At 41.7% G+C, this 27992-nt stretch overlaps 1 protein-coding gene across 6 annotated transcripts; it reads left to right on the top strand.

Annotated features, from left to right (window-relative positions):
- Positions 1 to 27777, top strand: rab6ba (RAB6B, member RAS oncogene family a). Of its 6 annotated transcripts, none has more exons than XM_053871147.1 (8): positions 1 to 265; positions 14405 to 14463; positions 19913 to 19966; positions 21077 to 21203; positions 21850 to 21961; positions 23694 to 23787; positions 23925 to 23991; positions 26377 to 27777. In XM_053871147.1, exons 1-8 carry the CDS (start codon positions 196 to 198, stop codon positions 26439 to 26441), a joined length of 648 nt encoding a protein of 215 aa, XP_053727122.1. In that variant the 5' UTR covers positions 1 to 195; the 3' UTR covers positions 26442 to 27777. The 6 variants fall into 6 exon arrangements, with proteins under 6 accessions (XP_053727122.1, XP_053727131.1, XP_053727105.1 ...); XM_053871156.1 differs by having other exon boundaries at positions 21098 to 21203; XM_053871130.1 differs by lacking the exon at positions 26377 to 27777 and adding an exon at positions 24649 to 26365 and having other exon boundaries at positions 23925 to 24037.
- The last annotated feature ends 215 nt before the right edge of the window (positions 27778 to 27992 follow it).

Consider the following 27992-nt stretch of genomic DNA (forward strand, 5'->3'; position numbering starts at 1 on the left):
TGTGAGAAGACTCTCGGTCGGCAGCAGAGGCAGCAGTGTTCTCCATCACGAAGACAGAGAGAGAGAGGGACAGACAGACCGGGAAAGACAGTGTCATTCTGAGCCTCCGTCCAGCACCGAGTTCGCTCGTCCGGTGTCCTCTCGGCGCCCCTTCCTTCCTTCCTTCTCCGTCTCTCCCTCCTCTGGTTCTTCAGAATGTCCGTGGGCAGCGACTTTGGAAACCCTTTAAGAAAATTCAAACTCGTGTTTCTGGGCGAGCAAAGTGGTGAGACCTGTTCAATTTCATTCACAAAAGTTCATCTGCGGTTTCCTGTTCGAACCCAGTGCACCTGCTGGTCTGGCAGCAAGTTACATGTTTGTGTGTGTGTGTTTTTTTTAACGTTATTTTGTTCGGCAGTGAGATTTGGGCTCCTCATGAATTGTAACATTGAATGATATGTCTCACTTCGGCTCATGTTGAGACGCAGTCGCCTGCATCTGGATGCTAAGTTGGTGAGAGACACACCCTGGCTGGGATGAGAGAACTTCTGGGGGCGCAGTGTTGTTGGTATTGTTCCAGTCTGCCTCCTCAGGATGAGCGAGTCTTTGCTGTCGGTGTTCATGTGTGCTGTCCTGCCTCTTCGAGCCAACACCCTCAGACAGAATGAGCTTCATCATTTCTTCAGCTTCACTGAGTCAACATCCAGTTTACAGACTTTAAATCCCCTCGACCACTGCATATCCGTTTGTTTACGACGTCCATTAAAGGCTTAGCGCAGCTGAATGAACTACATTAATCATGGTTCACATCCTCCGTGGATCTTATTGATCACGCAGGTTGGGTCATGAATTGGACCCTTTGTTTTGCTCTGTGGCAATTTTAGCATCTTCAGGTCATTCAGACACTTCACCAAAGGCTAATGTTTTTTCCTCCAGGGTTGCAAACAGATTTCAAGATATTCGGTTCTGTTCTGCCATCTCATCCTGTTCTGTTCTCTTTATTTGTGTTTTATGTTATCTTCCAAAACCAGTTAGCATACCCTGAAATTTCTGTCAGACTTTTGAAGGTCATATAGTAACTAGGACGTTGTCTTAAAGTAGATTTTTAATCTTGCTATATTTAGTGTTTCCACATGTGAATCTGTGAGTTCATTTGTGAAGGTGCACCTGCTTTTACTGACCACTAAACATTAGCCCTGGACGGTGGATTTAGGTGGCTTCTTCGGAAACAGACTCTTGATGCAGCCAAAATGGAGACCCATCTTTCGAATTGCACTACAGTCCCGCACCCTCATCTGTTGTTGGATGCCATGAGAGAGAGATGCTATTTCTGATGAGGAAAATCAGACCTATTCAACAGGGTGTTCATGATGTTGTAGCTACATCCGTCTAAACATGTATGATGCGGGTGTCTAACAACAGGGGAGAGCTAGACTTCCCTTGATCTTCTCCTGGGTCTCACCTGCGGACTGTCTCTGAACTATGATTAACTCCTCCCACACTGTATTGATCTCCAAAATATTTTGCTGTGAAACTGGAAGTCATCCAAGTCTTGCTATTTATTTGAACATTTTATAAACACTATTTTCTCAGTTCATCCCGGCACTTTAGAAGTATAGGGGCCCGCGATGCTGGGATTATGACTTTATACACTGGGACACCACTTATGGTGGGGAAAAAATCCTGATATTATATTTAGTCTACCCAAACAGTTGTCAGGTAAGGCTGGGTTTTAGAAGAAATCATTGATCTGAATGGATTTTCTTGTGCGTGTTTTGATATTGATACTTGACTATATAATGTCTTTTCTATCGTCAGCCTGTAGTTCGAGCCAGAATGTTAGCAATAATGTTTCTTATAATTTGTACTGATAAACACCATTAGTTTTCTGAGAACATCATCCATAGTCAACAAAACTGGTATTGTGTGACTTAAATATTCCTCACAAAATCCAAACTGAATTGAATTGCGAATCTATTTCAATCACGTGTGTAAACAGAACCGAAATGACCAACACCGAGCTGTCAGGACTTCATTTGGTCAAATAATGCAGTCCCAAGTTAGTGTATTTCAAATATCTGTCTTTGCACATGAGTAACTAGTTACACATGAATTCATTTGATGTAACACTCGCCCCCCATTAAAAATATTTAGATGAAAAAAAATGTTATCGCATATAAAGGTTTTCAAAAGGTCACTAGTGAATATGGCTTTTGGAATTCATGAGTCAGACCTGGTTTGGATATGGGTGTCAACACTGAGGCAACTTCAGTGAAGGTTCCAGCTCAGGCCCTCTGTGCTTCGGATGAGTTGAGTTTGTCTTCTTTATAAGCACAAGGGGAGTTCACCTGCCCAGACGGTGCCGGGCTTTGATTAGCTCATATAGTGCTCTGGACCTGCGTGTCTTCTACCAGTCTGCTGTAATTACAGCCAGTGCCCAAGCGGGTGTGAGTCCCACAAGTTCTGCCAACCGTCATTTATTACTGTACCCGGCTGGACTCTGGTGTGTTGGGAACACTGGTGTAGAAAGACAGCTTGTCCTAGTTTCTGAGAACATTTCACTGCCACAAGGGCCAAGGAAAAGGGTTTATATAGAGATATATTATAGAGAGAAAGCAGGCACATGTGTTTTACCTTGAAGAATGGGTTCACGTCAGAGCAGTGGGGGCTCCATATGCAGTGGGTGGAAGCAGGCGGAATGTTAAATGAGCCGTCAGGAAGTCTCTCTCTACGCATACTTCTCAGGGTACACAAAGTAGTCTGGCTCAATATTTCCATCTCTTGAGCAATAGCCAACAGGCTGACCGGTGGGCGCCCACGCTCCTGCGTGTACCAGCCTCCGATCACTCCTCTGCAACTTTTAAAGCGGCCGTTATTCTTTGTGATTTAATCCTTTCCCCGCCAAACGCCTGACTTCACCGTTCCTCTCCGTTTATCACCGCGGCAGTGATGCAATTTTTCTCACCAAAATTAAATGTCTATCTACATCTCCTGTATTAGTGGCTCATCTACTGCTCCCAAAGACTAGAGGATTGACACATTAGATGGTCGTGTTTCACATCAGTCTCTGCTTTTGCTTGGGAGGGATCTCAACTTCTACTTTAAGCCCTTTTTAATATCATCAGAAAAAAATGAGCCTATTTCAATTAACAAATTCAAATCCTTGTCATACAGTTTGGATTAGTACCACAAAAAAATATAGCTCCTTTCCTCCAAGGGAGGAGTGGGAGTGGATTATCCCTTGGTGACTGGAAGGGAGTGCTTTAAGGAGCATGAGGTGCTGCATATTTCGACTGACTGTGTAATCTCGACCTTCAAGAGGATGATGAAAACTGTTAAGCTTTATGATTGATATTTGCACAACAGTAAACAGTACTGTACAGTATTGCACTATAATACAAAGGTTAAATTATGAACTATTTTTGCTAAATTACGAATATGTGTTTTACACATATTGGGGATAATCTGAGAGGCCATATGTGTACAAGGGCTGTACGAAAGTATCAATAGGCTCTAATGTCACCATAGTTGATGGTGTGATACTGCAGCTATGCTAGGTAGGATATATCGATGTTTATTTTTGAGTTGTACTGGCACTTTTTCCCGTTAAGCTTCTTGTAATTGACAACAAGATCTCGTGAGGCTCCAAACCCGGCTTGGAAAGTCAGTGCATATTAACCAACATGATATTTGAATCTGATGAGATAAAGCCACCAACCGAGGCTTTCAAAGTGTGGTGCAGTCAAAAGCTGAGCTGCTTACAAGATGTGTGAAACACAATAAACCTCTCAGCACTGCACCATTGCATTGCAGCTAATGTGGAACAAGTGGATGCTGCCCAACAACATTGGAATAAATATTTTTTTTTACTTCATCATCATCATCATAATTGTTCTTATCTATACTGTATTGTCACACCTGCATTGTAACACATCGTGTCACCAGTATGACCAGATTCTTGCCAATACACATTGCTAATGTATGGTCTGAGTTTTTATTATAGTAGGTAAAGCTTGAGTGACCTTTAGCCAGACTTGATGCGACGACCTGCTTTTAAGTCTCACCATCCTGCAGTCACCTGTCAATAGATCAGTCCAATCAAAGGATTGTTGGCGATTTATGGATTTGAAGTTGTATTGACTGTATTGGAAGTCTGGGTTGGTCCTGTCACATCCTCCCTCAATAATTCTTCCTGTCCTCTTGGAAATCCAGAGCTTCTATTGTAGTGTTTGTGAACGCATAATGCATATGTTATATGCAAAACTATGTTTTGGCTTGGAGGTGCTCGCCTGCGCGTTTCTGTATATGTAGCACAGTTGAGTGGGTGTGCCACTAGAGGCCTAAGGACGTAGGGCCTCTCTTACTATTCATCAAATATAGCAACTTTTCCTTTCCAGAGACTGAATGTCTGAAGCAGTCTGCCATATGGTTGCGCCGTTTAATATGAAAACAGCCATCGGAAATAGCTCCGACCTACTTGTGCTCAAAGATTTTGTGTCCCCTACTTGAGATTTGTGGAATTCCTTTGCTCAAAGTAGATCGAAGATGTCATTTACCCATCACCATTTACACTCTTGTAAAGCATCCTTTCTTTTAGCTTCACTTGTTTCTTAAGATATGTTGAATCTTAAAAATGACCATAGGAACCATGCAGTGAGCTGTAACCTGCAGAAGTTGTGTGTGGTGATATATCACTGCAGGTAAGGCGAGGACTTCATCACACACATGAATCACCTCTAAACTAGTGGCTGAGGTGGTACTGCAGTAAATGCCCTCTTCTACATGACATATTAGTATTTTAAAGTGTTATAGGGACCTTGTTCTTCTGATAATAGATGCCTCAGTCCTCCCACTGAGCGTCACGTAGATCCCTCCGTCAGCACAGTGTGATTGACAGAGGGACAGTTGCTGCATGTACGGGGACCACTTTAGTTGGAATGAAAATTTAGCATGGGTCGTTGTCCACGTGTCTGTTTTTCTGTCCTGTGTCTGGGCTGATTTTTGCAGCACCAGGTAAACGTCAATTGAAAACAATGTGAAACAAATCTATTAAATACAGATGCGAATAACTGGAATCATAGCTGCTTACAAACGGATCGAGAAAGTAGTGAATAGTCTCAGTAAGGGATGCACCAATACCATTTTTTTCTAAATTGAGTAGTATGAGTACTTGCATTTGCCTACTCACCGATACAGTACAGTACTTATGCCATACACATAAAGTTGCTTAGATTTTTTTTCCCCCATACCTATCTATTTGAACAATATTCCTAAGTATTCTTCAGCCTGATGGTCACAAGTTTTTCTGCAGTACCAAAAAAATGGCCATAACTGAAAAAAATGTCACACTGCCGTAAAGTGTTATCGGTTTCATGGTATCGGTGGCCATTTTGTGAGTACAAGTATGAATACTTGAACCCGGTACCAGACCGATACCCGATAACGGTATCGGTGCATCCCTATTCTCAGTGTTTCCCCGAGGTTTTTGTGTTTCAAGAGGGGACTAGCGATTTGGTTGTTGTCTAAGAGCTCTAAGATTTTTTAACTATATATTTAACTTAATAATATATTGCATTCAAAATGATGTAGAAGTAAACTGACACTGATCAATCCTGATATTGAATTCACATTGCCATAATTTTAGAATTTTGAACAAATAATTACAGTCTAAAGTTGCCCTTGCTTCTCATTGAATTTCATGAACTTAGTCATAATTTCTCCTATCATGGTTGGTTATAATAACGGTCAAATTCCAGGTCTCAACAATATCCTCTTCATTGACAATCATCTGGTGGCCTGTCCCAGTCTCAGTTTCAGTGCTGCATATAGATTTTCTGTTATTTGGCCATTTAAAATGGGTAAAGGCTGTTGTGGCGTGGGGCAGGGAACATCGATTCCTTCAGCTGCTGCTCGGCTCCCACACGGACAGCGCACCCATCTGTGAATAGTTTCCCCCTCTTACCGTCTCTCAATCAATACAGAGGAGGAAGCTGTTCCTGAATCAACTCAGTGGTCATATTTAAATCAGTCAAAGCAGAGTTGTGCATTGGATGTGCTGGACTTGACGAACATGCATTTGTGAAATGCTCTTAATTGATCTGTGGCTTCTCTTTCGTCTTGCCGTCATTTCGGAAAAGCTATCAATCATTCTTCAAATGGAGCGGCAGGGTTGCTCTCGAATGAAGCGCAGCTCTCTGAGTTTAATTCGATTTCCAGCTCTACATATGCGTCTGAGGTCTTTCATGGTCAGGATGCAGCCTCCTGCTGGCTGAATCCAAAAAATGTAATAACCGAGAATGCTCTTTTGATTTTGGTTTTACGCCAAGTTTTGGATAGTGAAGGTGTGTTGGTGAATTTCTTGGGGCAGCAGTAATAGGTTTTCAGGACAGAACAGCTGAGACAAGTCCAGTCAAATCTTGTCTCTTTTTGGTTCTGTTGTTGTCTTTATGCCATCATGTGAGAGAATAACTGAGAGAACAGATGGAAGGAGAAATAGCTCCCTCTCCCTCAACAGAGGTCGGTAGTTCCGCATCTTCTTTGGTCAACAACTTTTGTCAGGTTTTCTGGCAGGAACCGGGACCGATTTGAAAGATGAGTTTCCCCTCTCAGACTCGGGGAGGAGAAGATGTTCGGAAGTCACTGTTGCAGCACCAGAACCAAGCAATTGTTGTGAGCTGTTAATCTACAGTGGTGTTTGCCGAGAGGGACGTGTCACTGATAAGTTAAGCGTCTGTCTAGTCTCTTGCTACTCAACTGATGTTCAAGTGTTAAGTACTTAGGGTTTAGGTTACATAATCTGTGAACCCCATCGTTACAAAATGCTCAGTCTAATGCTGGGATGTCCAGATGGATACGAAAAGAGCCATGTCATGTGGTCACAGTGAAGATATTGCACAACAAATTAAGGTGAAACTGATTGAATCGACCCAATGGATTATTGGTTTCTGGAGCATTTCCCATTAAAATTTGCATAAATGCTCTCTGTTTTTACTTGCCAATATAGGCCATTAGCATTCGTCGTTGAGATGTTTGCCCTTTAGGAATGATACAGAGATGAAGTGATTCATTGGACTGTACGCAGTACCACTCTGGAATAGACTGAATGCACAAATGTACAAATGACTCACACCAAATGAGCTGCACCGCGGAGCTCCTGAACCACCTCGGTTTTGGTCAAGTTGCTGTTGAGATTATCGTTCATATAGGAAATAAAGCGAAAAGTAAAAGCACTTCCGACAAAATTTCAAAATATTGTTGGAAGACACTGAATGGCGTTTAACTTTGACACATAAGCAGTACGCCTCAGTGCACATGCGCCAGGCCCCCCTGCCTCTGCATTCAATGCCGATGAGAGTCGCGGTCCTCAGACTTGGATCACCCTCACATCCATGATCGACACAATTTAAAATTAGTTCTGCAGAGCAATGCCTGAAGACTTGCTCAAACCTGAGGAATGAATCGATCAGGCCGTGTCGTCTGGGAATAACTGACAATCTATCAACTGAGTTATTGGAAATCTGGAGATTCAGAAACCACAGCAGCTCAGGCACAATTAGGGACATTACAGAGAAGCTCACAGAGATAAATAGACCAGTGCAAGTGCAGACACTCTTTGTTGTTTTGCCTATAAAGAACTTTGTGAACATATCTGTGAAGCTATTTTTTATGAAAAGAAACTAACAATTCAAATTTGGGAGTGAGCCAGATCACTGTCTGGATCCAGGAATTTTTAAACTTTTGTACTTTTGTGACTTTTGATCTATGAGGAGATTGTGTTGGAGGTGGACTGAAGCAGCTTGGTGGAGGTTTGCACTCTCTGAACAATTGTAGTTGGCATTATTGTTATTATGTAAAATATGCTTGTACAAAATGTTATTTTCTATTTTGACTCTCTTTGACACTCCATGTTGCCAGGCTGGCATCATGCACTGTTGACTAGATTAGTAAATGCTTGGGTGCTTTCTCGACTGGAGGAGATCGGTTTTGAAGCCATCTGCTGTTTTGTATTCTCCTATTTGATTTCACACCAGCTGTGATTCATAGACAACAACTGCACTGATGTTGGAGTCAATACCACGCCTGCTGCTCAGCATCCCCTCCAATGGAAAGATTGGTCTGAACGGAAATGTTATTTCTCTCTCTCTCGCTCATTGATAAATATTAGATACCAGTCTCTCTCCAGTCAGCCAGGCTCACAGGCTTGGCATGCCAAACTCAGTTTTATTTTTATCTGTCTTCAGGAGTGCGAGTGTACGAGCCTGTGGATAGGGCAGTGCTGTGTTCTGATTGGCTGCCAGCTCCTCGAGGGTACTGCATGATGTGAGCTGCCAAGTGACCAGCAGTTGCTCCTGCTACCTGAGCGCTTGGCCCTCCCTCTCAAGACTCAAGGACAGGTCTTTCAATTATTCAGTGTCTCGAAATGAAATTGAGGCCATTCCGTTTGCAGACTGAATAAACAGTGGTTTACATGCGCTTTCGATGGCAGTCACTGCATTCATTTTGTATTCCTTAGCTGTTGTCTTTGTTTAGAAAACGGAGGAGCAGCTGAACTAACTCATTCTATGTGTTGATGTTCACAAATGAGATGAGCCTAAATGTGCTGTAAAATTGCCTTCTGAGCTATTAGAGTGCTGTGACGATGAGTCGTGTGGTGACTGAGCTCTGCGGCGACCTGGTGGTTAAAGTGCAACAGCAGCAGGTGATCGATTCTCTGCGATAATTAGCTCCATGAAGCTGAGTCGCTCTGCAGGATCTTCACATTATCTAGAGGCTCCATTATACTTGTGTAGCCTCACAGAAAAAAGAAACCGTGACTGTTTATCCTGAGTGACTTTGACACAACAGACTGCAGTAGTTTATTCAGTGGGTGCAAGGGATTTGTTTTATATGCGCATGAGTTGATTCAGTGGTAACTCGCATTCAACGCAGTTTTCATTTCAATAGCAAAAAATGTTTTTGTACTTTTGTTATTGGTTGGTGACTGGTCATGTCTGGTTGTGGCATGATTGAATGTTTGTCCATGAGCAGTAAATGTGAGGCTCCTCTTATTTGCTTATGGTCCCTTCATGTTTGGGGCTCTGAGGAAATGGCTTCCAAGCAAGCGAGAAGAATATGTTCAATGCTCAACAATACTTCATCCCATTTCCTCATGTGACTAGCTCTACTAATGCAGTGATATCTTTGCACCTCGACTTTGTCCTCACCCTCCTTCTAGTCTGAATAGGAAACGGACGACGTCACGTTCGTGTATATTTCTGCACCAAGATGTTTAAAAATTTACATCCTTTATATAACTCATAACTCACATCTTTTTGTCCTCTGTCACCCCTACCACTCCGACGTCATTGAGTTGAGACAAAACAAAACCAATTCTATGTTTATTTTGCTCACTCAAGTTGCAGTTTAAAATTTAAGACTTAAAATGAAGCTTTTTCTATGTCATAATCTGGCTCCAGCAGTCAACTTTTCCATTCTATTATGGATCCACCACTGGATTTAAGTGGGAAAACCGACAAAGCTCATTATGGCCGTCACACTCAACCATCCCATCTGGCAAGTGATCTTTCACTTCGCGTGTCAACTTTCTCCGAACAACAATTCCAGGGTTCTACCCAATGCTTTAGCAGCATAGAGGCGCCTACGCTGGGGTTTCAGCTGTTCTTGTCAATATGTAGTGAAGTGTGACTTGCAATGTCTGCACTCCGTCACCGTCAGTTTAGCAGCTCTCCTCCTTTTAAGGTAAACCGATGAGAGCATCAGTGAGGTACAATGCTCTCTGTCATCGTCGTTCAGCCCATCCCCCTTCATCAAACTCTGACAAATTTTCACCTGGGGAGAACCCTGACTTCTCCATTTGACATTCCCCATCTCACCCAGGCAAGTCCTGCGCTGTGGAAGAGTCACCCTGCTAGACCAGGGTGGGCAAACTAGGTTCTAGGAGGGGCCGCAGTGGGTGCAGGTTTTTGTTCCAACTCATCGTGTGGACAGTTTCATCAGGTGATTGTCTGTCGGGTCTCGCTTGTTTCAGCTGACATCTGTTCAGCTAAACTGTGCGTGCTTGAGCCGTTGAAACGAAAACCTGCATCACTCCGGCCCTTTGAGGACCAGTTTGCCCTGAAACTGAACGCCTGTCATTAAAATATGAATACATCCGAGTAGGGATGCAGCCAAAATGAGTGGTATACCAGTACTTGCATTGGAGCACTCATCGATATCGAGTACTTATGCCATTACACCTAACGTTACACTTTTTTGTTTTTTTCCATATATATTGTTATTTGAATAATATTACTCAGTGTGTTTTTCTTGTACATGGGTGATGGTCACAAGTTTCACTGCTGTCCGAACACAAATTTTACAAAACTGTTGGAAACTGACATTCAAAATCTGCGCGCTGCAGTAAAGTGGTATCGATGGCCATCCAATGAGTACGAGTACACATACCTGGTATTGATACGCGATACAGTATCGGTGCATCCCTACAAATGATTTCTTTTTCTTTACTATTTTTTTCATCCAAATTGATTCACTATCTCTGGTTTGCTTTGATTACTTTGCAGAGCAAGCATCCAGCTGACATGAACGTGGCAGTGAAGCGCTTTTTTATCCCTCTGGTGCCTCTTAACATTTCCAGTATCTAACTATCTGGTCGCTTGGGGGGATTTCACTCCTTAGTGTGCCATGTTTTATTTTTAACTAGTGTTCAGTTGTCCACGACTGACAGGTTTTCCATGAGTTTTCAATCTGGATATGAAAGAAACAGGAGGTTGTCCAATGTATCTGCAGATTGGGAGGGTTTGCTTGAAACTCTCAGGAGTTTAACAGAGCAGATTTAGCTGTGTAATGATCATTCACAGTTCACTGTAATCTTGTGCAGAGCAGATCTAGCTGAGAGATTAGCTAATCCTTGGCTGGTTAATTTACAGCACGTTATTTGAACAGAAAATCACATTCTTTAAAAGAGATTTAATTCCGGAACTTCATGATTGTGTGTGGTATAAAGGACGCTTTGAAACACCAGTTTTAAAGTAGGAATCAAAGCATGTTGCATTCTGTTCCTGAATCCTTCAGCGGTGAGTGAGTGAGTGAGTGAGTGAGAGGAACAGCCAGTGCTGTCCCATGTTGCTTGATGATGGAGGAGGGTGACTCAGCAGGCAGGATGTTGGCTCAGAACACTCTGATGAAAACAAGTGCCTGGAAATACCAAGCACAACATAAGCCTGTGGTTCACGCTGTAGCCACCCAGCAAAAAGGTGGTGGGTTCAAATTAAACGCCGCCACCATCTTGTGACATCACTGGAGGTACCTTGTGCACTGAAGCAGTCAATGTAGCCGCAATATCTGGAAGGATTGTCGACGTTTTTTGAGGAAGAAGAGCAGAGCATGTAGACGAAGGACTATCATTCGAACCATGTCATTGTGGAAGAGACGACTCGGACTATTGCGATGAAGTATCTGAACGTAAATGATCACAGATAGACGGCAACTAAACCCGCTCAAGCATTTTTACCTATAAAGAAGTCACTCCTTTGATTCTAAAGCTAATTCCATACTGTATTGCTCTTTCTGCCGTCCAGTAACACAAGGAGCGTTTTGTTTATTCACCACATTTAGCCTCCGTGTGAGCGCTTGTAGCAATGCACTTATCCACACCCAAATAATCATTGATTTTTGGAATGTCTCTAACAAGCAACTATCACTGCTGTTGTGAGTCAGAACGCTGCGTGGGCGTGTGCTCCTGTGAGGTTCTGACGCAACTTTGTAGATGGTCCTTTCATGCTGGATGTTTATGCGTTGTTCCAGAGGCATGTTGGTGATGCGCTGGTATGATATCTAAGGCTCACAGTGTCTCATGGGTGTCTGTTTTAGCAGCATGAGAAAATTATTTTAAAAGTTGTCACCTTTGCTTTGCTAGAGCAGAAAGTGTGTCAAAAGGTAAGAGTCAGATTTAGCTTTTATGTGGTTTATGTGTTTGCAGACACACACGTTTATTATTTATTGCCTTTGTTGTCATTTCCTGTAACTGCTCCAATATAATATGGTAAAAAAGGAACTTGTGATAAGCTGCAGTTGGACTGTTGAGAATATTGCTGCAGCTAATGCATTTAAAGGCGTCCCTTGCAGGCGTTATACATAGGCGTGGGATTATGATTTTTTAAAATTAGCCACAGATTTATGTGGGACTGGAGATAAGCAAGCTGGATGGCGCATTAATGAATTAGTATGAGCATAGTATTAGCAGAGCCATTATTTATGTGCCAGATTCCACCGATAAAGAAGCAAAGAAAGGGCATGAACTCTTATTAGCCAGCCCTCTCATTGTAAACCGTTGTGATGCTGAAACGTTATTAAACCAAATATTTCATGGATTATGATGAGAATAACCATGTGGCTGCAGACGAAATCGACTTTCACATTTCTGTTCGTATTTCTATTTGTACATTTATGATCATGCAGTGTGGGTAGATGGCAGAATGATGATCAATTGATTCTTTTTGCTTTGCAGCAATGACTTGTTAATTTATTGCACCAATGAAAACACCACACCATCCATCAACAAGTCTTTCGTGTCGACACACACTTCTTTTCCAAAAGTGATTAATGCGTGTCTAGCTTGCCTCCGGCTCTTTAACTGACGAACGTATTATTTATTGGATTGTTGTTAAAAAAAATATAAATAAAATCACTAGCTGTTTTCAAGCCATTTGTCCGTCAACTACGATGCTTCCATAATGATTCCTTGCACTAAATTTGTCATTTGTCTGACTGAGCAGTTGGAGCTCTTTGGTACTTATTGGCCGACATCTCAAGCGCAAGATTAGTAGCATTTAAAAGCACATAAAAATGGGTGATGGGAGTTATGATCCTTCACATGTTGAAGGAATTATAGGAGGCCTCTTGTGTGAAAATGGAATGTTTTCAAATGAGTAAAATGAATGAATGACAGTTGTCAGCAATATTCAGCCCGAATACGCAAATCATTTCAGTATCGTAAAAAGTAATGAAAAGGGTATTTTCATTTCACTGGACTAGATTGAAATTCACAGAATCTCATGTTTTCAGGTGAAATCTTGTGATTATCCACATCATAAGTTGCGACCCCCTCATTGGATTGGTTAGTTATTGATGATAGGACACTGTGGGGCACCCTGTCTTCAAATCCTTGCTAAAAGCCTTAATATTATAACAGCTTTGACCTTAGAATTGCTATTTTTGTTCCTGCAATGAAGGCAGGTGGCTCCATGACCACCATGTGCTGTTTGGCATGACTTTGATGGATACTCATTTGGAGAGCGATAACAGGAATGGAAACTGTGTGTGACTCTTCCACATGACTCCCTGGAGTTAGTCAACTGGTTCCAAATGACTATTTCTTTTCTTTCAAGTTTGCGGTTCAGTAAAGACAGAATTTTATGGTTTCAGTCAGAGGATGGTGCAGTTGATTTTTCATCATATTTCTGGAACTCTGGAGTCCCATAGATTCCTGGTACCTTTCTCTCTTGTGTGTCCAAATCATGTGAGAAACATCAATCCAAGTTTGTGTGAATAACAAATTATAGTCCTCTATATTAGCAAAAATTAAAGTTAATTGCTGTTAAACAATAAAATAAATAAGAGCAATCTCGAATACCATGGCACAAAAGGTTATCAAAAACAAATACATGGTGACAAAACCTTGTTGTTGGACTGAGGTGCCCACACTATTTCAGCTTCCGGGCTGCTTATAAATTACCTATAAATTACCTAGTCACAATGATCCTACTTGCCATGTAACAGGTTCAGTAAAAAAGGCCACAATTTAGCAGCAATGACAAAATACACAATAATACACATATAATAATAGAACAAAAGAGGGATATGACATTACATTTTCAACTCTTTCGAAACAAGAGATTGCCTGGTTCCGTTGAATGCACGAATCCATATTACTCAATGCAAATAATTTTTTCACTGGTCTATGAGCTGCATTACCTGATCATTATTAATGACTAACTAATATGCTGCAAACACACATGTGAATATGCAGTTTATTCAGGGTAATTAATGTTCCTTAGTCTGAAGCGTGACCTTTCGAACTTAAGGTTATATTGCCCAGCACAAATTTCACGCCGCTGGGATAGGCGTCTGCCACCACCCCCCCCAATTTGGACAATAAGCTGAGCTAAGTAACGTTATGAGCTTGGTACATTTCAGAGTGTTTATGGTAGGTTAATCTTAAATATTTGAGTAAATAAACATTCCTGGCAGCAGCAGCCCAGTAAGAATGTTGTTGCCTCTCTTGACCTCCAGTTCAACCTCACACTCACTAATGAGCTCCCTGGACAGCAAGTTACAGCTAGTTCAGCATAGTCAGCATCACTCTCACTGTGGCATCCATTGTCTCTCTACTTTAGCATTTAACAGCTTGTGCTTTTTTCTCTTGCAGTTGGAAAGACCTCGCTGATCACACGCTTCATGTACGACAGCTTTGACAACACATATCAGGTGAGTAACATGGTGAGGTTCGATCTTCCGCACAATCTGTTTCATCATTGACTGTGTACCGGTTTATAAAGATTTTAACCGACATAGTTGGGCAGAGACCCGCAGGCCCTGGGGCGGACTTCATTTTAAATTTACCTTGGTCCTAATCTCTGTCAGAAAATACATATTGATAAGAAATCTTTGCAAGTAACTTGAAACACACAGCAGTGTCTTATGTGTTGCTGCAGGGCATCTCATCAAAGAAAGATCAGGGATTCCCATTTTTTTTCTCCACTACCCTCACAGTCAAGATATTTTCCTGTAAATAACACTCAAGAATTGTCAGCAGAAAATCTCAGCCAATAGGATCAAAGTCTCACCAAAGCGTTGGGGAGAACTGTCACGTATATCTATATTTTATTATTATTATTATTATTATTATTATTATTATTATTATTATTATTATTATTATTATTATTATTATTATATAGTAGTATAGATATAATATATTATATCAATATAACACCATGCCCAGCCAGAAAAGCCTGTTTCTCAGTGTAGTTTGGAAGTGAGCACTTCTCTGTCATTGTGACCCTACGTAATGAATTTTGAATGGCCATCGCTTTACTGTAACTCCATTACTATCAATTTCAATCTTCACAAACATTTTAATTATAAATTCGTATAAAGCTTCTGGAAATATTTCCTCTGGGTTTAAAATGACCCTCTTGGTCGTTGGGCTTCCCACATCAGTTAATAAAGCAGCATATTGCTCCCTGGCAAACTTCACAGGCTGTGTTTCTAATTCTTTTCTGGGCTCCAAAGACTTTCTGGATATAAAGTTGGCTGCTGCCAGTCGCTCACTCTTGATCTCGCTGGTATAATTAGATCCAAAATTATTTTCCAGCCGTCAGTAAAAATAGAGAATTGAGCATGTTAAAAATAATCCCTGACCGGTGCCCAAATTTCTTATGAAAGGTGTTCAATCCACGCTTTTGCATTACATATAACAAGATACTGCAAGTGGACAACAGTACAGTATGTCCTTGTGATGTAACATACGTTAGGTCTGCCACCTGCAGTGGTCAGGGATCATTATGGCTCCCACAGGTACTCACCCTACCGTTGTTCCCACTGTGCTCCATGTGCCAGAAAGGCTTGGTTAAGAGGCACACTGTCTCTAGCAGGACTGTTTTTGTTTAAGACAGAAAAGTGGCGACCAGGAATGCTGCACCATTGCGTTGTTAATAATAATAACAATAGATGATCATTTCTCTAGATAGTAGCAATAGAGAAAAAACTGAATGGTGAAACTCTTAAGAGATGGACATTTAAAAAAGCAATGGAAAAACACCCTTCTGTGATAAGGATCATGAGATGGACAGCCTTCTGTTTACATTATCAGCCTATTGTATAATGGGAAATTGTGTTGTGCTTTTTAAAGTATTATTATTATTATTATTATTATTATTATTGAAATGATGAGTCTGAAACGTAGAAAAATAAATAAAAAATATTCACCCATCGAGACATTAACTTTCTTTGTCAAACATGCATGTAAAAACATTTTTAAAAATATAATAAAAATCTTAACCACATTGGAGATTTGGCATTCTGTATTATTCGGTATTCAGGATAAGCATTTAAATTTTCTTCAGCTTCAGCCACAAATTTTTAATTCTGTGCATCACTGTTAAATTTGGATTTGGATTGCATTCCACCATCAATTTGGCCTGAAGAGGAATTAATAGCCTAATGATAAAAATTGTGGGCTGAATTATGCTGGTAAATTTTGTTCAGTGGCTCCCAGTGACTCCAAAGTAACAAGACAGAGTGTAGACTTCAGACAGTTTCCCAAAGTCTGTCAACTAAAAACCCCAACAGTGGTTGGATCACTATTGTCTACAATAACCATTCAACGCGGCTTTCAATTCAGTCCATTGGACTACTGCAACTGAGCCTTGCCCACATGCCCACGTCCTTGCCAGCTGAATACTTGACCGATCGCATCTGCTTATTGAATAATGCAGTGTGTTACATGCTGTGTGCAGCTAAATGTCAGTCTGTCGGTTCATCCCTGCTGCAGAGCCCAAATGGCAATGCGCCTGCTTTTTTCCCCTTCGTTCATATGTAGCATTCGTCTTGAAGAATTCTGTGCTATACCATTGAATGTTGTTCATATCATGATGCAGTACAGCCATGGATATATTGTATATATTTTTATACATATACATATTTTTGCTCACTCATTTTTTAAATTGTAAAGCTGATGTTAAACGCCTCTGGAAATGGACTATTGTGTGCAGTCGTCATTTATTTATTTTGTATTTAAGGTTATGCTGCCGTTTTGTTTGCAATTTAGAACTGAGACCAGTTTCCTTTCTGTTCTAACCTCTGAGAGTCAAAGTATTCATTAAAATGCTGCTTACATAAGCGCACGGTGAATCTGTATTCAGCTGCTCAGAGGGGATGCCCAAGTTACCCAGACAGAAGGAGGCAAGATGAGCCTGCTGAAAAAACTGTCTGGATGAAAGATTCAAGTTATGGTCTTGGAGCCGCACATCAAAACATTAGTGGAAAGGGGAGTCAAAAGGCAAAGGAAGCACAAACCCTGGGTAGGTTTGAGGCTGTAGTCAGCAGAGATGAGAGGAAAGTGAGCCAGATTTGCTGACTCCCATTAAGCACCCAGTGGAAGGAAGATGGCATCTGAGCTGCCTGGTAGCACTAGCTGGAGGGCTGGTAGTCTCCTGAGGATGAAGGCTTTTGTCAGCTGGGCTGTCAGTCAGCAGAGCCACCAGACTGTGACTGCATCAGGAGTCGCCTTTGTTCCTCTTTGCCAGCACTGCTTTGGTCTCATCGTTGTTGCGAAACAGAGATCGGTTTATCCTCTTGTCTGATGTACTTGTGTCGAACCGTAATAATATATAATAATATGTATATATATTGTACCACAGCTCAACTCTCAGGTCATGAAAGATTGTTGAAACAGCATGTTCTCCTCCAGTCAATATTTCTTTCCAATAAATCACAATCAGTGACAAGCCGAAGCCCAGACAGAAGCGCAGACGAAATTGTGATTACGAAATATGCTCCGCGTTTTCATTTCCAAGTGCAATTACATGGAGTGAGGCGCGAGCATGGGCTGAGCCAATCACATGGCTCCAAGGTTCATCTCAATCAGAAATGTCATCCGTCAAGCACAGCTCTGTGAGCAAATGCCACCAAGTCTTACTGCATCTATTAACTTCTCTCAGAGTAGTTGCAGGAAGAGCATTTAAAACTTTTGGTATTTGCAATGTTTATTTATATCTCTTTGGGCTCACATACAGTATTTTCTCATTTCTTTTATGCTGTTACTTGAAACCATCTTCTAACTATCTCTAACTATTTGTATCTTTTCCCCTACATTTTGTTTGTTCATTCATCAAAATGTTTTATATTAATCCAGATTTTTTAACTTTTTACCCTCTATGGTTGCCTTCTTCAACTATTTTCCTACACATAAAACTGCCCTGCGACTTACGGCGGTGGTGACTACAGGTGTTAATGTGTGTGAGTGGTTGCCCGTCTAAATCTGACCTCTGATGGATTAGCTTGTCCAGAGTGTCCCTGGCTGCTTACCCTATGTAGCTGGGATAAGCTTCAGCCTGGTGTGACGCTTGAATAATTTCCCCACTGTAGGAAGAAAAGGGCAATTATCTCGCTATCTAATACTCATGATCAGACTGTGAAATTGATCTGAGGAATCTAACAGCAGGAGCAGGATGAAATCCTCCAGAACCTCCTCTGACGTAGCACCTGTGTTAATAATTCAGCAGACTGGTTAATAATTTCTTGTGATCTAATACATCGATGTAGAGCTGCCTGTGTGGGGGGCTATATTTAAAACTTGGATCCAAGCCACCTCCTTCTGCTTCTCCTGATGAGAAAAGAAATGCATGTTTTTGTCAGAGCAGTGAAATCCATTTTATGGGACCTTCTACATTCAGAGGTGGTTCAGTTATTTGGAACAAAATTAAACTAAATGCTTGTGCTTCTCAGAAAGTAATGGAATTTGAAAAATACTGGTACATGATTGGATCATAATGTACCAACTAACCATACTAACTTTGCTCTATAATCGAAATAATATGTCACAACAATAAAGATGTTGCTGAATAAATGATGTAACTGAATATGAATGTGAATATCCGCTGCAGAAACATTACGGCGACTGTTTGGTGGGAGCTGTAGACAACATTCAGATATCATAGTAATCTGGTGTTCCAAATGGAGCTGCGTGTTGTTATTGAAGAATTTGTGGCTATGATACGCCATATTGCCTTTTAGCCTGTTCAGATAGAAGAGTGGTCAGTCTGTCATCACAAACAGCTCAGTTTCAGTGGCCTCTGCCAGGAAACTAGCTGGTGATGAAGCAAGTGAAACATTGCATTGTTGGCAGTGTGAGTCGCACCCTGCTGAACCCCAAAATACTTTCAGCCTATTCCCAGCGACAGACTGACACAATGACATCAAATCTTATAATAAAGTTGAGCATGGTGTAGAAATGTCTCAGTGGTTCAAGCACCATCTGGCCAGAGTAGGAGGGATGAAGATAGCATCAGAGGGTTTGTGAAGTCCAGCTAGAACTGTATAATTGTGAAGTCACCAGCTGTCTTTGGACAAGTTTGGACAACTACAACTCATCTGTTATTCTGTGAGTCATCCAAGAGAGACATTTTTGCCAACACACAATTGAAACGAAGGAAATATATTCAACTTGGAAACTGGACCGCAAAAAGGAATCTTATAGAGAAGCTGTGTGATACTCAGACTTGAGCCAAAAACAACTGGATATAGACATTAGACAATAGGAAATGTTGTGGGTCATGTGTAAGTACATGACAAGCTGGTCTCGGGTCAGTGAGTTGGACTCACCTGTTCTAGAGTTGTGTTGTTTTGTTGTTAATGTTTGGTCTGATTTGTGAGAAGAGCTGGGTATTGATTTCCCAAATCAATTACATTTACATATTACGTATTTACAAGTGCAGGATTCGGTTCAAAATTTGCTTTTCTTTGGGATATTTTAGGCACAATACCAGTTTTAGCTGAATGTGGAAGAGATTCTTGTGGGCAAGAGATTAACCTTATTTATCATTGTTATTCAGAATATTCAAACATTCTTGTTGAAACTGTGGGCAGTCAAATTAGATTCAACTGATTCTGGGATTTTATGAAGCAATATCACGCCATAAAAATCATGTAATAAATAAACACCACAAAGGTGAACTGAGAGCTATATAGCTCATGACAGCTAAATAATGTCAGATAAATCTATTTAAAATGCTCTTTTCGAGGGGTTATATTTGCAGGTCTGACATACATCATTCTACGAAATGTGAGCGACAGGATCAAACAAAATAGTGCAGTTAATTTCCATCAGGCATGTCTCTGTCCTATTGATTTTAATTCCCTGACTTTCATTTTCCAGGCCACAATTGGGATTGACTTCCTGTCAAAAACAATGTACCTGGAGGATCGAACGGTAAGAATCCTGAATCTGAAAGTGGTTCATCATGTGCCAACTTGCCCTATTCCTGTTGGATAGGCAGTACTCTTATGTACTACACATGTAACCCTTTAACCCCTTGGAAAAACCAAATGATTTGCACCTTTCTTCGTCTTTCGCTGAGATGTTTTCTCACTACACTGTAAAAAGTGAATGTGTGCTGCATTCAGTTGATTATTTTTTTGATGAATCGTTTTTACACTTAATATTATTGAGTCAATGACAAAGACAATGAATTTGTTAGATATCAACAAGTTAAACAATTGAGTAGATCTTAGTGGTCTTTTTTAAAACCAATAAACTCGACTAGACTAATAAATGTAAGAGTTTTTAGTTGTCTGAACTTGTTATAATTACATTAAAAAGGGAGATATTATAATCATTATTGGGGTTTTCAACAAGATTACTCAGATCTACTCATCAAATCTAGACACGATATAAAAGATGTAAGTTGGCTCACAGGTTTGATCAATGAATGCAAAAGGAATTTATTTTCATTTCCCCTGAAAGTGCAAACATCATTTTCAAACAATTTAAGGGGTGAAACAGGCCGTTGTGTGGCTTGGTAAGACGCAAACATTTAGTCTGCCTCCGAATCAGGAATAAAATGCAGAGGGAGCAGGTGATTCAGCAAACTTCCTCGACAGGGTGGAGGATATGAACAAAATGGCTTCATCTGATTTCTTGTAGTTCGAACAGTACAGTCGCACTGGCTCATTAACATCTTCCAATTCTCACTTCCCATTTTTGTAAACTGCACTGATATGGAGCCCCTGGAGTCAAATGACCATCTCACATCTCATTTTACACTAAACCTTTAGGTCATGATTATGTCCACATCTCTATTCTGTCCGATGCCTGGTTTGAGAACAAAAAGCCTGCTCCAACTGCACAACTCTAGCTCTCTCCTGAGGATGTCCTCTTGTGCTGTTCAGTTACTCAGAACTGTTTATTCATAATCAATAATAACAATGCCAATAACGTTTTGAGTCATAATGCAGATGTGGACTTGTTTTTTGATGTGAAGTCGTTGCACCTCAGTGGATGTGTGTCACCTCAGGCACTGAATGATCTCATCCTCTCCAGCGTTCTCTCTCTGAACCCCAGGTGAGGTTGCAGCTCTGGGACACAGCAGGCCAAGAGCGCTTTCGGAGCCTCATCCCCAGCTACATACGGGACTCCACGGTGGCTGTGGTCGTCTATGACATCACAAGTATGAGCATATGTGTGCTTTAATGCTTGTTTTATTGTTTTGAATGCCCCAAGTTGTTTGCTTCACATGTAAATGAGCTCAGCTGCAGTTCATCTCATTTGCATAGAGTTGCTCAGAAGAATCTGGTAAAAGTGGAAAAGTGGAGCTCAAATGAGTTGCCTGCTGTGTATGAACACCGGTACTGTGGGAAGTGGGTTGTGAGGAAGTGTTTAAGTGTTGCTGCTGTTTAGTTGAGCTGATTAAAAGTCAGTGAAATTAGGCTGCGGGGGTGGAACAGAAAAAAAAGGTTTATAGTTGTTTAGCTTTAATACTGTTTGGCCAAACTCTGGTTTTGTTTCTTCCTGCATTTGACTCTCAAAACTTAAATGCTCTTATATTTGAAACTGAAAACATAGATATTTATCCTTTATTTGTCTCACTGTGGGGAAATTCTACAAGTCATGTTGAGGATTGTAGCTCAACATAACAACTTTAGCTAATAATTCACAGTCACACCGTGAATATGTCATGCTTTAATGACGACTGCTGTGATAGTGCAGTGAGCTGCATCCAGCTGTAACTGTGCGGGTGTCAATGTCTTTGTAGATTATTCGCCTTATGAGAGGGCTGCCATTGCTCCAAGTATGATTTACCTTTCCTTTCCCAGATGTAAACTCATTCCAACAGACGTCAAAGTGGATCGATGATGTGAGAACAGAAAGGGGAAGTGATGTCATCATAATGCTTGTTGGCAATAAGACAGACTTGGGAGATAAAAGGTAAGTGGTAATATATTAGGATATGACGGGTGCTGACTTTCTTCTCTTGACATTAGTGAAAATAAAAAGGGTCCAGTGAATCCCTCTGGGCTGGTGAACATCTCAGCCATGTGCTGTGTGATCCTTGTCTCTCCGCCCTGAGTGGAATCCTTGCAGAGCCTGTTACCTCCCCTTGCTGCGTGCCTCACGGTTGTGTTCAACATTTTACCAATTAAGATGCAGATGCTGTCTGACATGCACAACCATTTGGTCGATGGTGCAGTGACAACAACATTTATAGCCCAGTTAATAAGTCAGAGTGTCATCGTCACTGCAGAAGGAAATTCCCATCGGCACAGTTGCGTCTGCTGGGAAACTGCTGACGGCAGCGCTTTTCAGGGGGTAATCTCACAGAATCTGTCAATGAAATTTCACTGCTGTCGTAACTACAGACAAGTGCTTTTGTTCAATGTGACACTGGGATCTAAAAGTTTTATGTAGACAGAATTTAAAGTCTTCATTTGATGTACTCTGGTTGTTCTGCTTTGATTCACATACTTGTTTTTTGTCAGATTACCTTCTACAAGAGTTTATTTGCTAATAAAGTACATGGTGGCAGCAAGACTTGGTGCGGCTGTGCGCCATCATGTTGTCTGAGCTGATAGTGACACTATTTATGTCGACCCAATTACAGGCTGTCCAGTATTCAGAAGTCAAGATCATGTAGCGCTACTTTTGAACGGGAGACAGATTGGTGAGGTGCAAGTACGGGGGGTCCAATTGACATTGTCAGGGTTCTCCCCAGTGCTTAGAAGCCTTAGTGCTGCCGACGGTGGGATTTTGCCCCTCTAAACTGAGAATGTACCAGCATAGAGATGGAATCCCAGCTGTATGTGAGTTACACTTCACTTGTTGACAACACCTCTGATCTGCGTAAAATCCTAGGGTGAACCCTAGTAAGGTTAAATGATTTAGAAACAATTTCCTCTTCAACTGTACTTACAGTGCCTTCATTTATAGCAGAAGGTAACGCATAAAACTCTGCGTCACATGGAAAATTGGAGCAAATTTATGCCGTTTTTATTTCACTCAGTTAGTTCCCTCAGAGTTACCGGTACTGAAATATTAAAAATATTTTGTGTGTTTTTGTATTTGTGCCCTCACCATCTGGTTGACAGTGCTAGCAAGTTACACAGGACATGAGGTATTTACATAGTTCCACTCATCCCTAATCATCTTTTCATTTGTGCTTCAATCTATTTGTACTTTTATTTGTTACGGTAGATTTATTTTTAATGTATCCTTAAAGTGAGATAGTAAACAGCGCTTTCTGCTGGCCTGACATTTCCAGTGCTTTTTTTCACCAGATGCTTATTTTTCTGAAAGTGAAATGTAAATGTAATATTTAAAGGTCAATCTTTATCGGTAGAGAAGATTTATCACAATCTCATTTTAGGTGCAAATAAAGTCGTCTTTCGGTTTCAGTGTAGATGATGATGATGATTCAAATGTATTGAGTCTCTCATCTTCTGCCTCCTGGTGATAGATACGACGGTAGACCTGCAGATGTAGCATCTCCTCAACTGGTGCCTTGATGTGTGAAGTAAACTCTGAAAACATCTTTGTAGCAAGTAAACGACTGCTGTGTTTCCTGGAGTCTAATGCGATATTGAGCTAATTAAATAGTGATTGTCCAGTGGCAGGCTGGTTTTAATTAGTCTTCCAATTAAACCGGCGTTGATGCTCTCTGCAGACAAATCACCATTGAAGAAGGCGAACAACGGGCCAAGGAGCTGAGTGTCATGTTCATAGAGACCAGTGCCAAGACGGGGTACAACGTCAAACAGGTAAAATCCTGAATGTCTTGAATGGTATTTAATGTCATTTTCATCAAGTCAAGGTGAAATGTTTTTTTTCTTTTTTACATTTCTGATGGGAATCAGTCTCTAGCTAACATTGTATTGACTGTTTTCTTTTCCGAAAGCTCTTCCGACGTGTGGCGGCTGCTCTACCAGGGATGGAGAGCATGCAGGAAACAGGCAAAGAAGGCAGTATCCTTTTGTGTGGACAAGACTTCACTTATCTCTCAGTGAAGAGGTTTGTTTTCATCCCAGTCCACTAGACAACACTGACTGACTGACAACTGGAAACAGGTTTTGATCAAGTGAGGTGGCAGATGGCTCACCTGGTTTCTAGCTAACCCGTCACCCCAGTCCATTGGCCCCCGACACCCCCTGTCAGCTGCTGACTTAACAACTTGCTTTGTAGAAAAAGGAGCTCTAAACATCTATTTGTACAGAACTAACTTAATAAACAACAAATAAATATCTGAGTCAAATGAGAAAGGTTAACAGACGTGAGCTCAGTTGCTGTTACTACAGTAACACTGTCAGATGCAGGGGTCTCCTGGGCAGTTGTTTCACTTGCCTGAGCCTGACAGTTAATTTAAAAAAACAACTTTCCATTACTACAAGCTAAGTGTCTACAGCCTTGTTCAGTGATGGTTTTCTGAACTTTAACACCTTTAAACATTCATTCATTCAAACTATATATATGTAAACCAGGGGGTTTACCAAGGGGACTGACAAACGCCACATTACACAGGTGCAACACACGACTGTCACACTCTGACACGGACTGTAGGACTGGAAAATTAACTCCAAATGAAAACCAGAGTCTTTCCCAACAGTAGTGTCGCTCCTCCTCAGCTGTCATCCCGTCCTCCTTGATGCGACGACCGAGGTCAGAGCTGGGTCATTGTTGTTATTATCCCAATTCGTTTTGCTGATGGACAAAAAATGAAAAGGATGCAGCGGTGAACTTTGGATTAATTTCTCATCCAAGAAACTGCTGGTGATGGGTCCAGTGTTGCCCCAGCAGCTAAGGGAGGAGGACCAGGTATATACTAAACTAGTATTGAGAGAAATTCATACGTTATGTTCGGCTCTTTTGGGAACCATGAGAATGTACCAGCATAGGCATGTGAATCACGGGGCTGTGCGTTAACCAATATACTACTGCAAAGTCACATGATTTGATACACAACTGAGTATTACAGCCTTGATTGCCATATGGCAGTTTTGTCTAGACTCAGATTGTCATTTTCCATATAGCGCAAAATGACACCATGGCTCAAAAAAAGGCAAGTTTAATCTATTCCATTGGGTGGGAGGCGGCGGCGAGGAAGGTTCACCCGGGGAGTAATTCAGCCATGGACCACTACTGCCTGTGAAGCTATTTTGCTTGTATTGAGCGAGCGCTGTGGGATCCTGCGCTCCCCACCACAGTTCTCTGCACTGCACTGGGGAGCGTGGGGAATGAGCTTCCTGCCAAAAGAAACTAAAATACAAGTCAGTGGCTGCCTGTCTCCTCCGACAGTTTGGATGGTGAGGACTTTCATTTCACCTGTCACCTTCAGCTATAAGTGGCACTGCTGCATGAGAGGGAAGTGATCAGGTCCAGCTCAGGAGAATTGTCCTCTGTGCTGGTTCACATTTAAGCTCTGCTTCGCTGAAGTGGTGCAATAAACAGCATTTTAATAAGAGCCACGTTTATTCAGGACAGTTTCACAAATGAAAGTCAGTGATCTACCTTTCTGTAGCCCAGCGTGTTTCACCAGTGTTCACCTTCAATGAGACTATTTGTACAATCGGATGAGCAGGAGTGACGACCTGATTTGACCTCCTCCACTCTCGACCTCCGTGGAACACTTGTGAAGTCTTGGGCTGCTGTTTAACCCCAAAGCATTTATCCATCAAACACAAACATAAATCGCACGCTGACCTTGCTGGCAATGACATTGTCCGCTTGCATGTGTGATGATGGCCCACTTATCACTGTGTCCTCCTTGGTGGACAAGGCCTCTGTACCAAACCTGAACTGCCCTCTGCTCCAACATTCCCTGCCGCTAAAGCATCTTTCTCTTCCGGCCAATTTTCTTTATCTCCCTTGCTGCTTTTAAATATCTATCGTAATGAGCTGAGGTGGGAGGCGGTGGTGATGGATGGTGGATGGTGACCGTCCCACTGCTGCTTCAGTGCAGCACGCCTGCTTTATTACTTTGTAATCACTATTGATCTGGCCGCTTTGGGGAACGCAGGATTACGATCACAATGTTTTTATGTGCAGGGTTGGTTGCACTGGGATTTGCTGGCTGGTATCTTGTGTTGTCTTTACTCTTATAGTTTGTTTTTGATTTATGGGGCGTCACAGATCTCGCCTGTGGCTGGGCAGAGGTTTCCCAGTGTGAAGTCAATGTCCGACCCAGCTCTTGCGACGGGAGACACTAATGCTAACAACTGAGATCTTTCTATTTATGGATTTGGAATGAATTACTGCAATGTTTTGTCTTGTTTTTTTTCTGTGAAGTTGGGTCCAGCTAAGTGATGACAGTACTCTAAGACATTACCGTGAGTTTCCTGAACATCCTCCTCCAGTGATCGACATCAAACTGGACAAACCCCAGGAGCCCCAGAATACTGAAGGAGGCTGCTCATGTTAATGTCCAGCACCTCCACCCTTCATCCGCGCCACACCCTCTATGTGTTGCCTCCTAACTCCTGCTGTAGAGAATCAGGTCACCTGACTATTGGACAAATCCTTAAACTAGCAATATGTGAATCTGGTTATGAAGTAGTGTGGTCTACTTTGTTTTTGAAACTGCCAAACTTAATGTGGAGTATAGTGTGTGTGTATACACCATTTTGAACAAACTGAGCCCTGGGTTTATTGGGTTTTTGATTGTCAGTGAAATGCACTTGTTTCTTCTATGGAGGGATCAAACTTTTACGACAGGCCAGCTTGACTTGCGGTATGTCTTTGGTTTGTCTAACGCAAAAACATGAGCTACTGCTGCCACTCCTGGGCATGACCTAACCAGGCTGCATCAGAGGTCTTCATTGAGCATTCAGATCTGACCGGTGGCCAGAGAGCCGAAGAAAGTGTCCGTAATCATTATAAATCAGTGAATCAGAATACTGTCGTGAAGGAACGCTAGAGTGATCAAAGACATGGCCAGAGTCCGATCCTGGGCTCAAAATGTATTTTCCTGAGCTCTGTCCATGTTTCTTTTGGCTCATAATGGTGGCAGGAAAGTAACTGTTGGAAACAGTTTCTATGGCAGCAAAGCCAGTTTCAAATCGATCAGATTCTGACACGTGTTCCACCCACCGTTTTGTAAACTAGATGCACTCTGTAGGATCTGTAGAGCATCCATGCCTGTGCACTTGGCCGTGGTCTTCTTGTGTTGTGTGAGTTTCCTGAGTGCACTCGGGACAGGCCGCCCAAGTCAAGTCCTCTACCAGAGACTGATAAAGTCGCCCCTTCGACAAAACTATTGATTTTTGTTTCAAAATGTATCTATTACCACATGAAACAGGAATGTCTTCACGCAACCCCACCCAGGTTTTCACACCATGCTGCTGTCTGCACCACTGGTTTGGTTGCACTTTTTAGTATCTTAGTTCATCTCCAGCACACCGAGCCCAACAATATCAAGATTTTGCCTTTTAAGCCCGTCCAGCTTCATCATGCCTTTTCTTTATGTGTATTTATTACTGAAAACAGGACAGCACTGTTCCGGTTCAGTAGCAGTTTGTCCTGCTCTATATTTTTATTTAATACGATTATTAACTGTAAATGAGTGTTAAATTATGTGTCACACGTGATCCTAAAGCCCGATGTTAACATTCCAAAGCGATGTGACTTGTTTCCTGGCAGGTTGGGGAGCAGGTTTTGTGCCCTTCCCCAGGTGGGTGTTCTACATTTACACTGTACAGACATCCAGCATGTCTCCAACTGATTATTAAAGATGTCTTATTACCAAGTGTGTGTCGGTCCTCATCTGTTGAACACCTGATGGATGTTGTTGCATGAAGTGTGGGTACAAATAGAAGCATTTCCTTTGACTTTCCATCTAAATCTGATACCTCTGCTACCTGGAACACGACCGGGATATTGTCAGTGGAGTTGCGTGTAGCATCCTTGAGTTAATCTTTTCTCCACACAGTATCAAACACCAGTCTTCCATCATAAGGCAACAGGAGTGTGCCCT

The sequence above is a fragment of the Synchiropus splendidus genome, chromosome 1 (genome assembly GCF_027744825.2).
Source record: "Synchiropus splendidus isolate RoL2022-P1 chromosome 1, RoL_Sspl_1.0, whole genome shotgun sequence".
Lineage (NCBI taxonomy): Eukaryota > Metazoa > Chordata > Actinopteri > Syngnathiformes > Callionymidae > Synchiropus > Synchiropus splendidus.

What these genes read in the sequence shown, in the direction of transcription:
- rab6ba (XM_053871130.1), top strand. Translation starts at nt 196, where the DNA reads ATGTCCGTGGGCAGCGACTTTGGAAACCCTTTAAGAAAATTCAAACTC. An exon ending in GTTTCTGGGCGAGCAAAGTG is followed by an intron (nt 266 to 14,404) that starts GTGAGACCTGTT and finishes TTTCTCTTGCAG; the next exon opens with TTGGAAAGACCTCGCTGATC. An exon ending in CGGGGTACAACGTCAAACAG is followed by an intron (nt 23,788 to 23,924) that starts GTAAAATCCTGA and finishes CTTTTCCGAAAG; the next exon opens with CTCTTCCGACGTGTGGCGGC.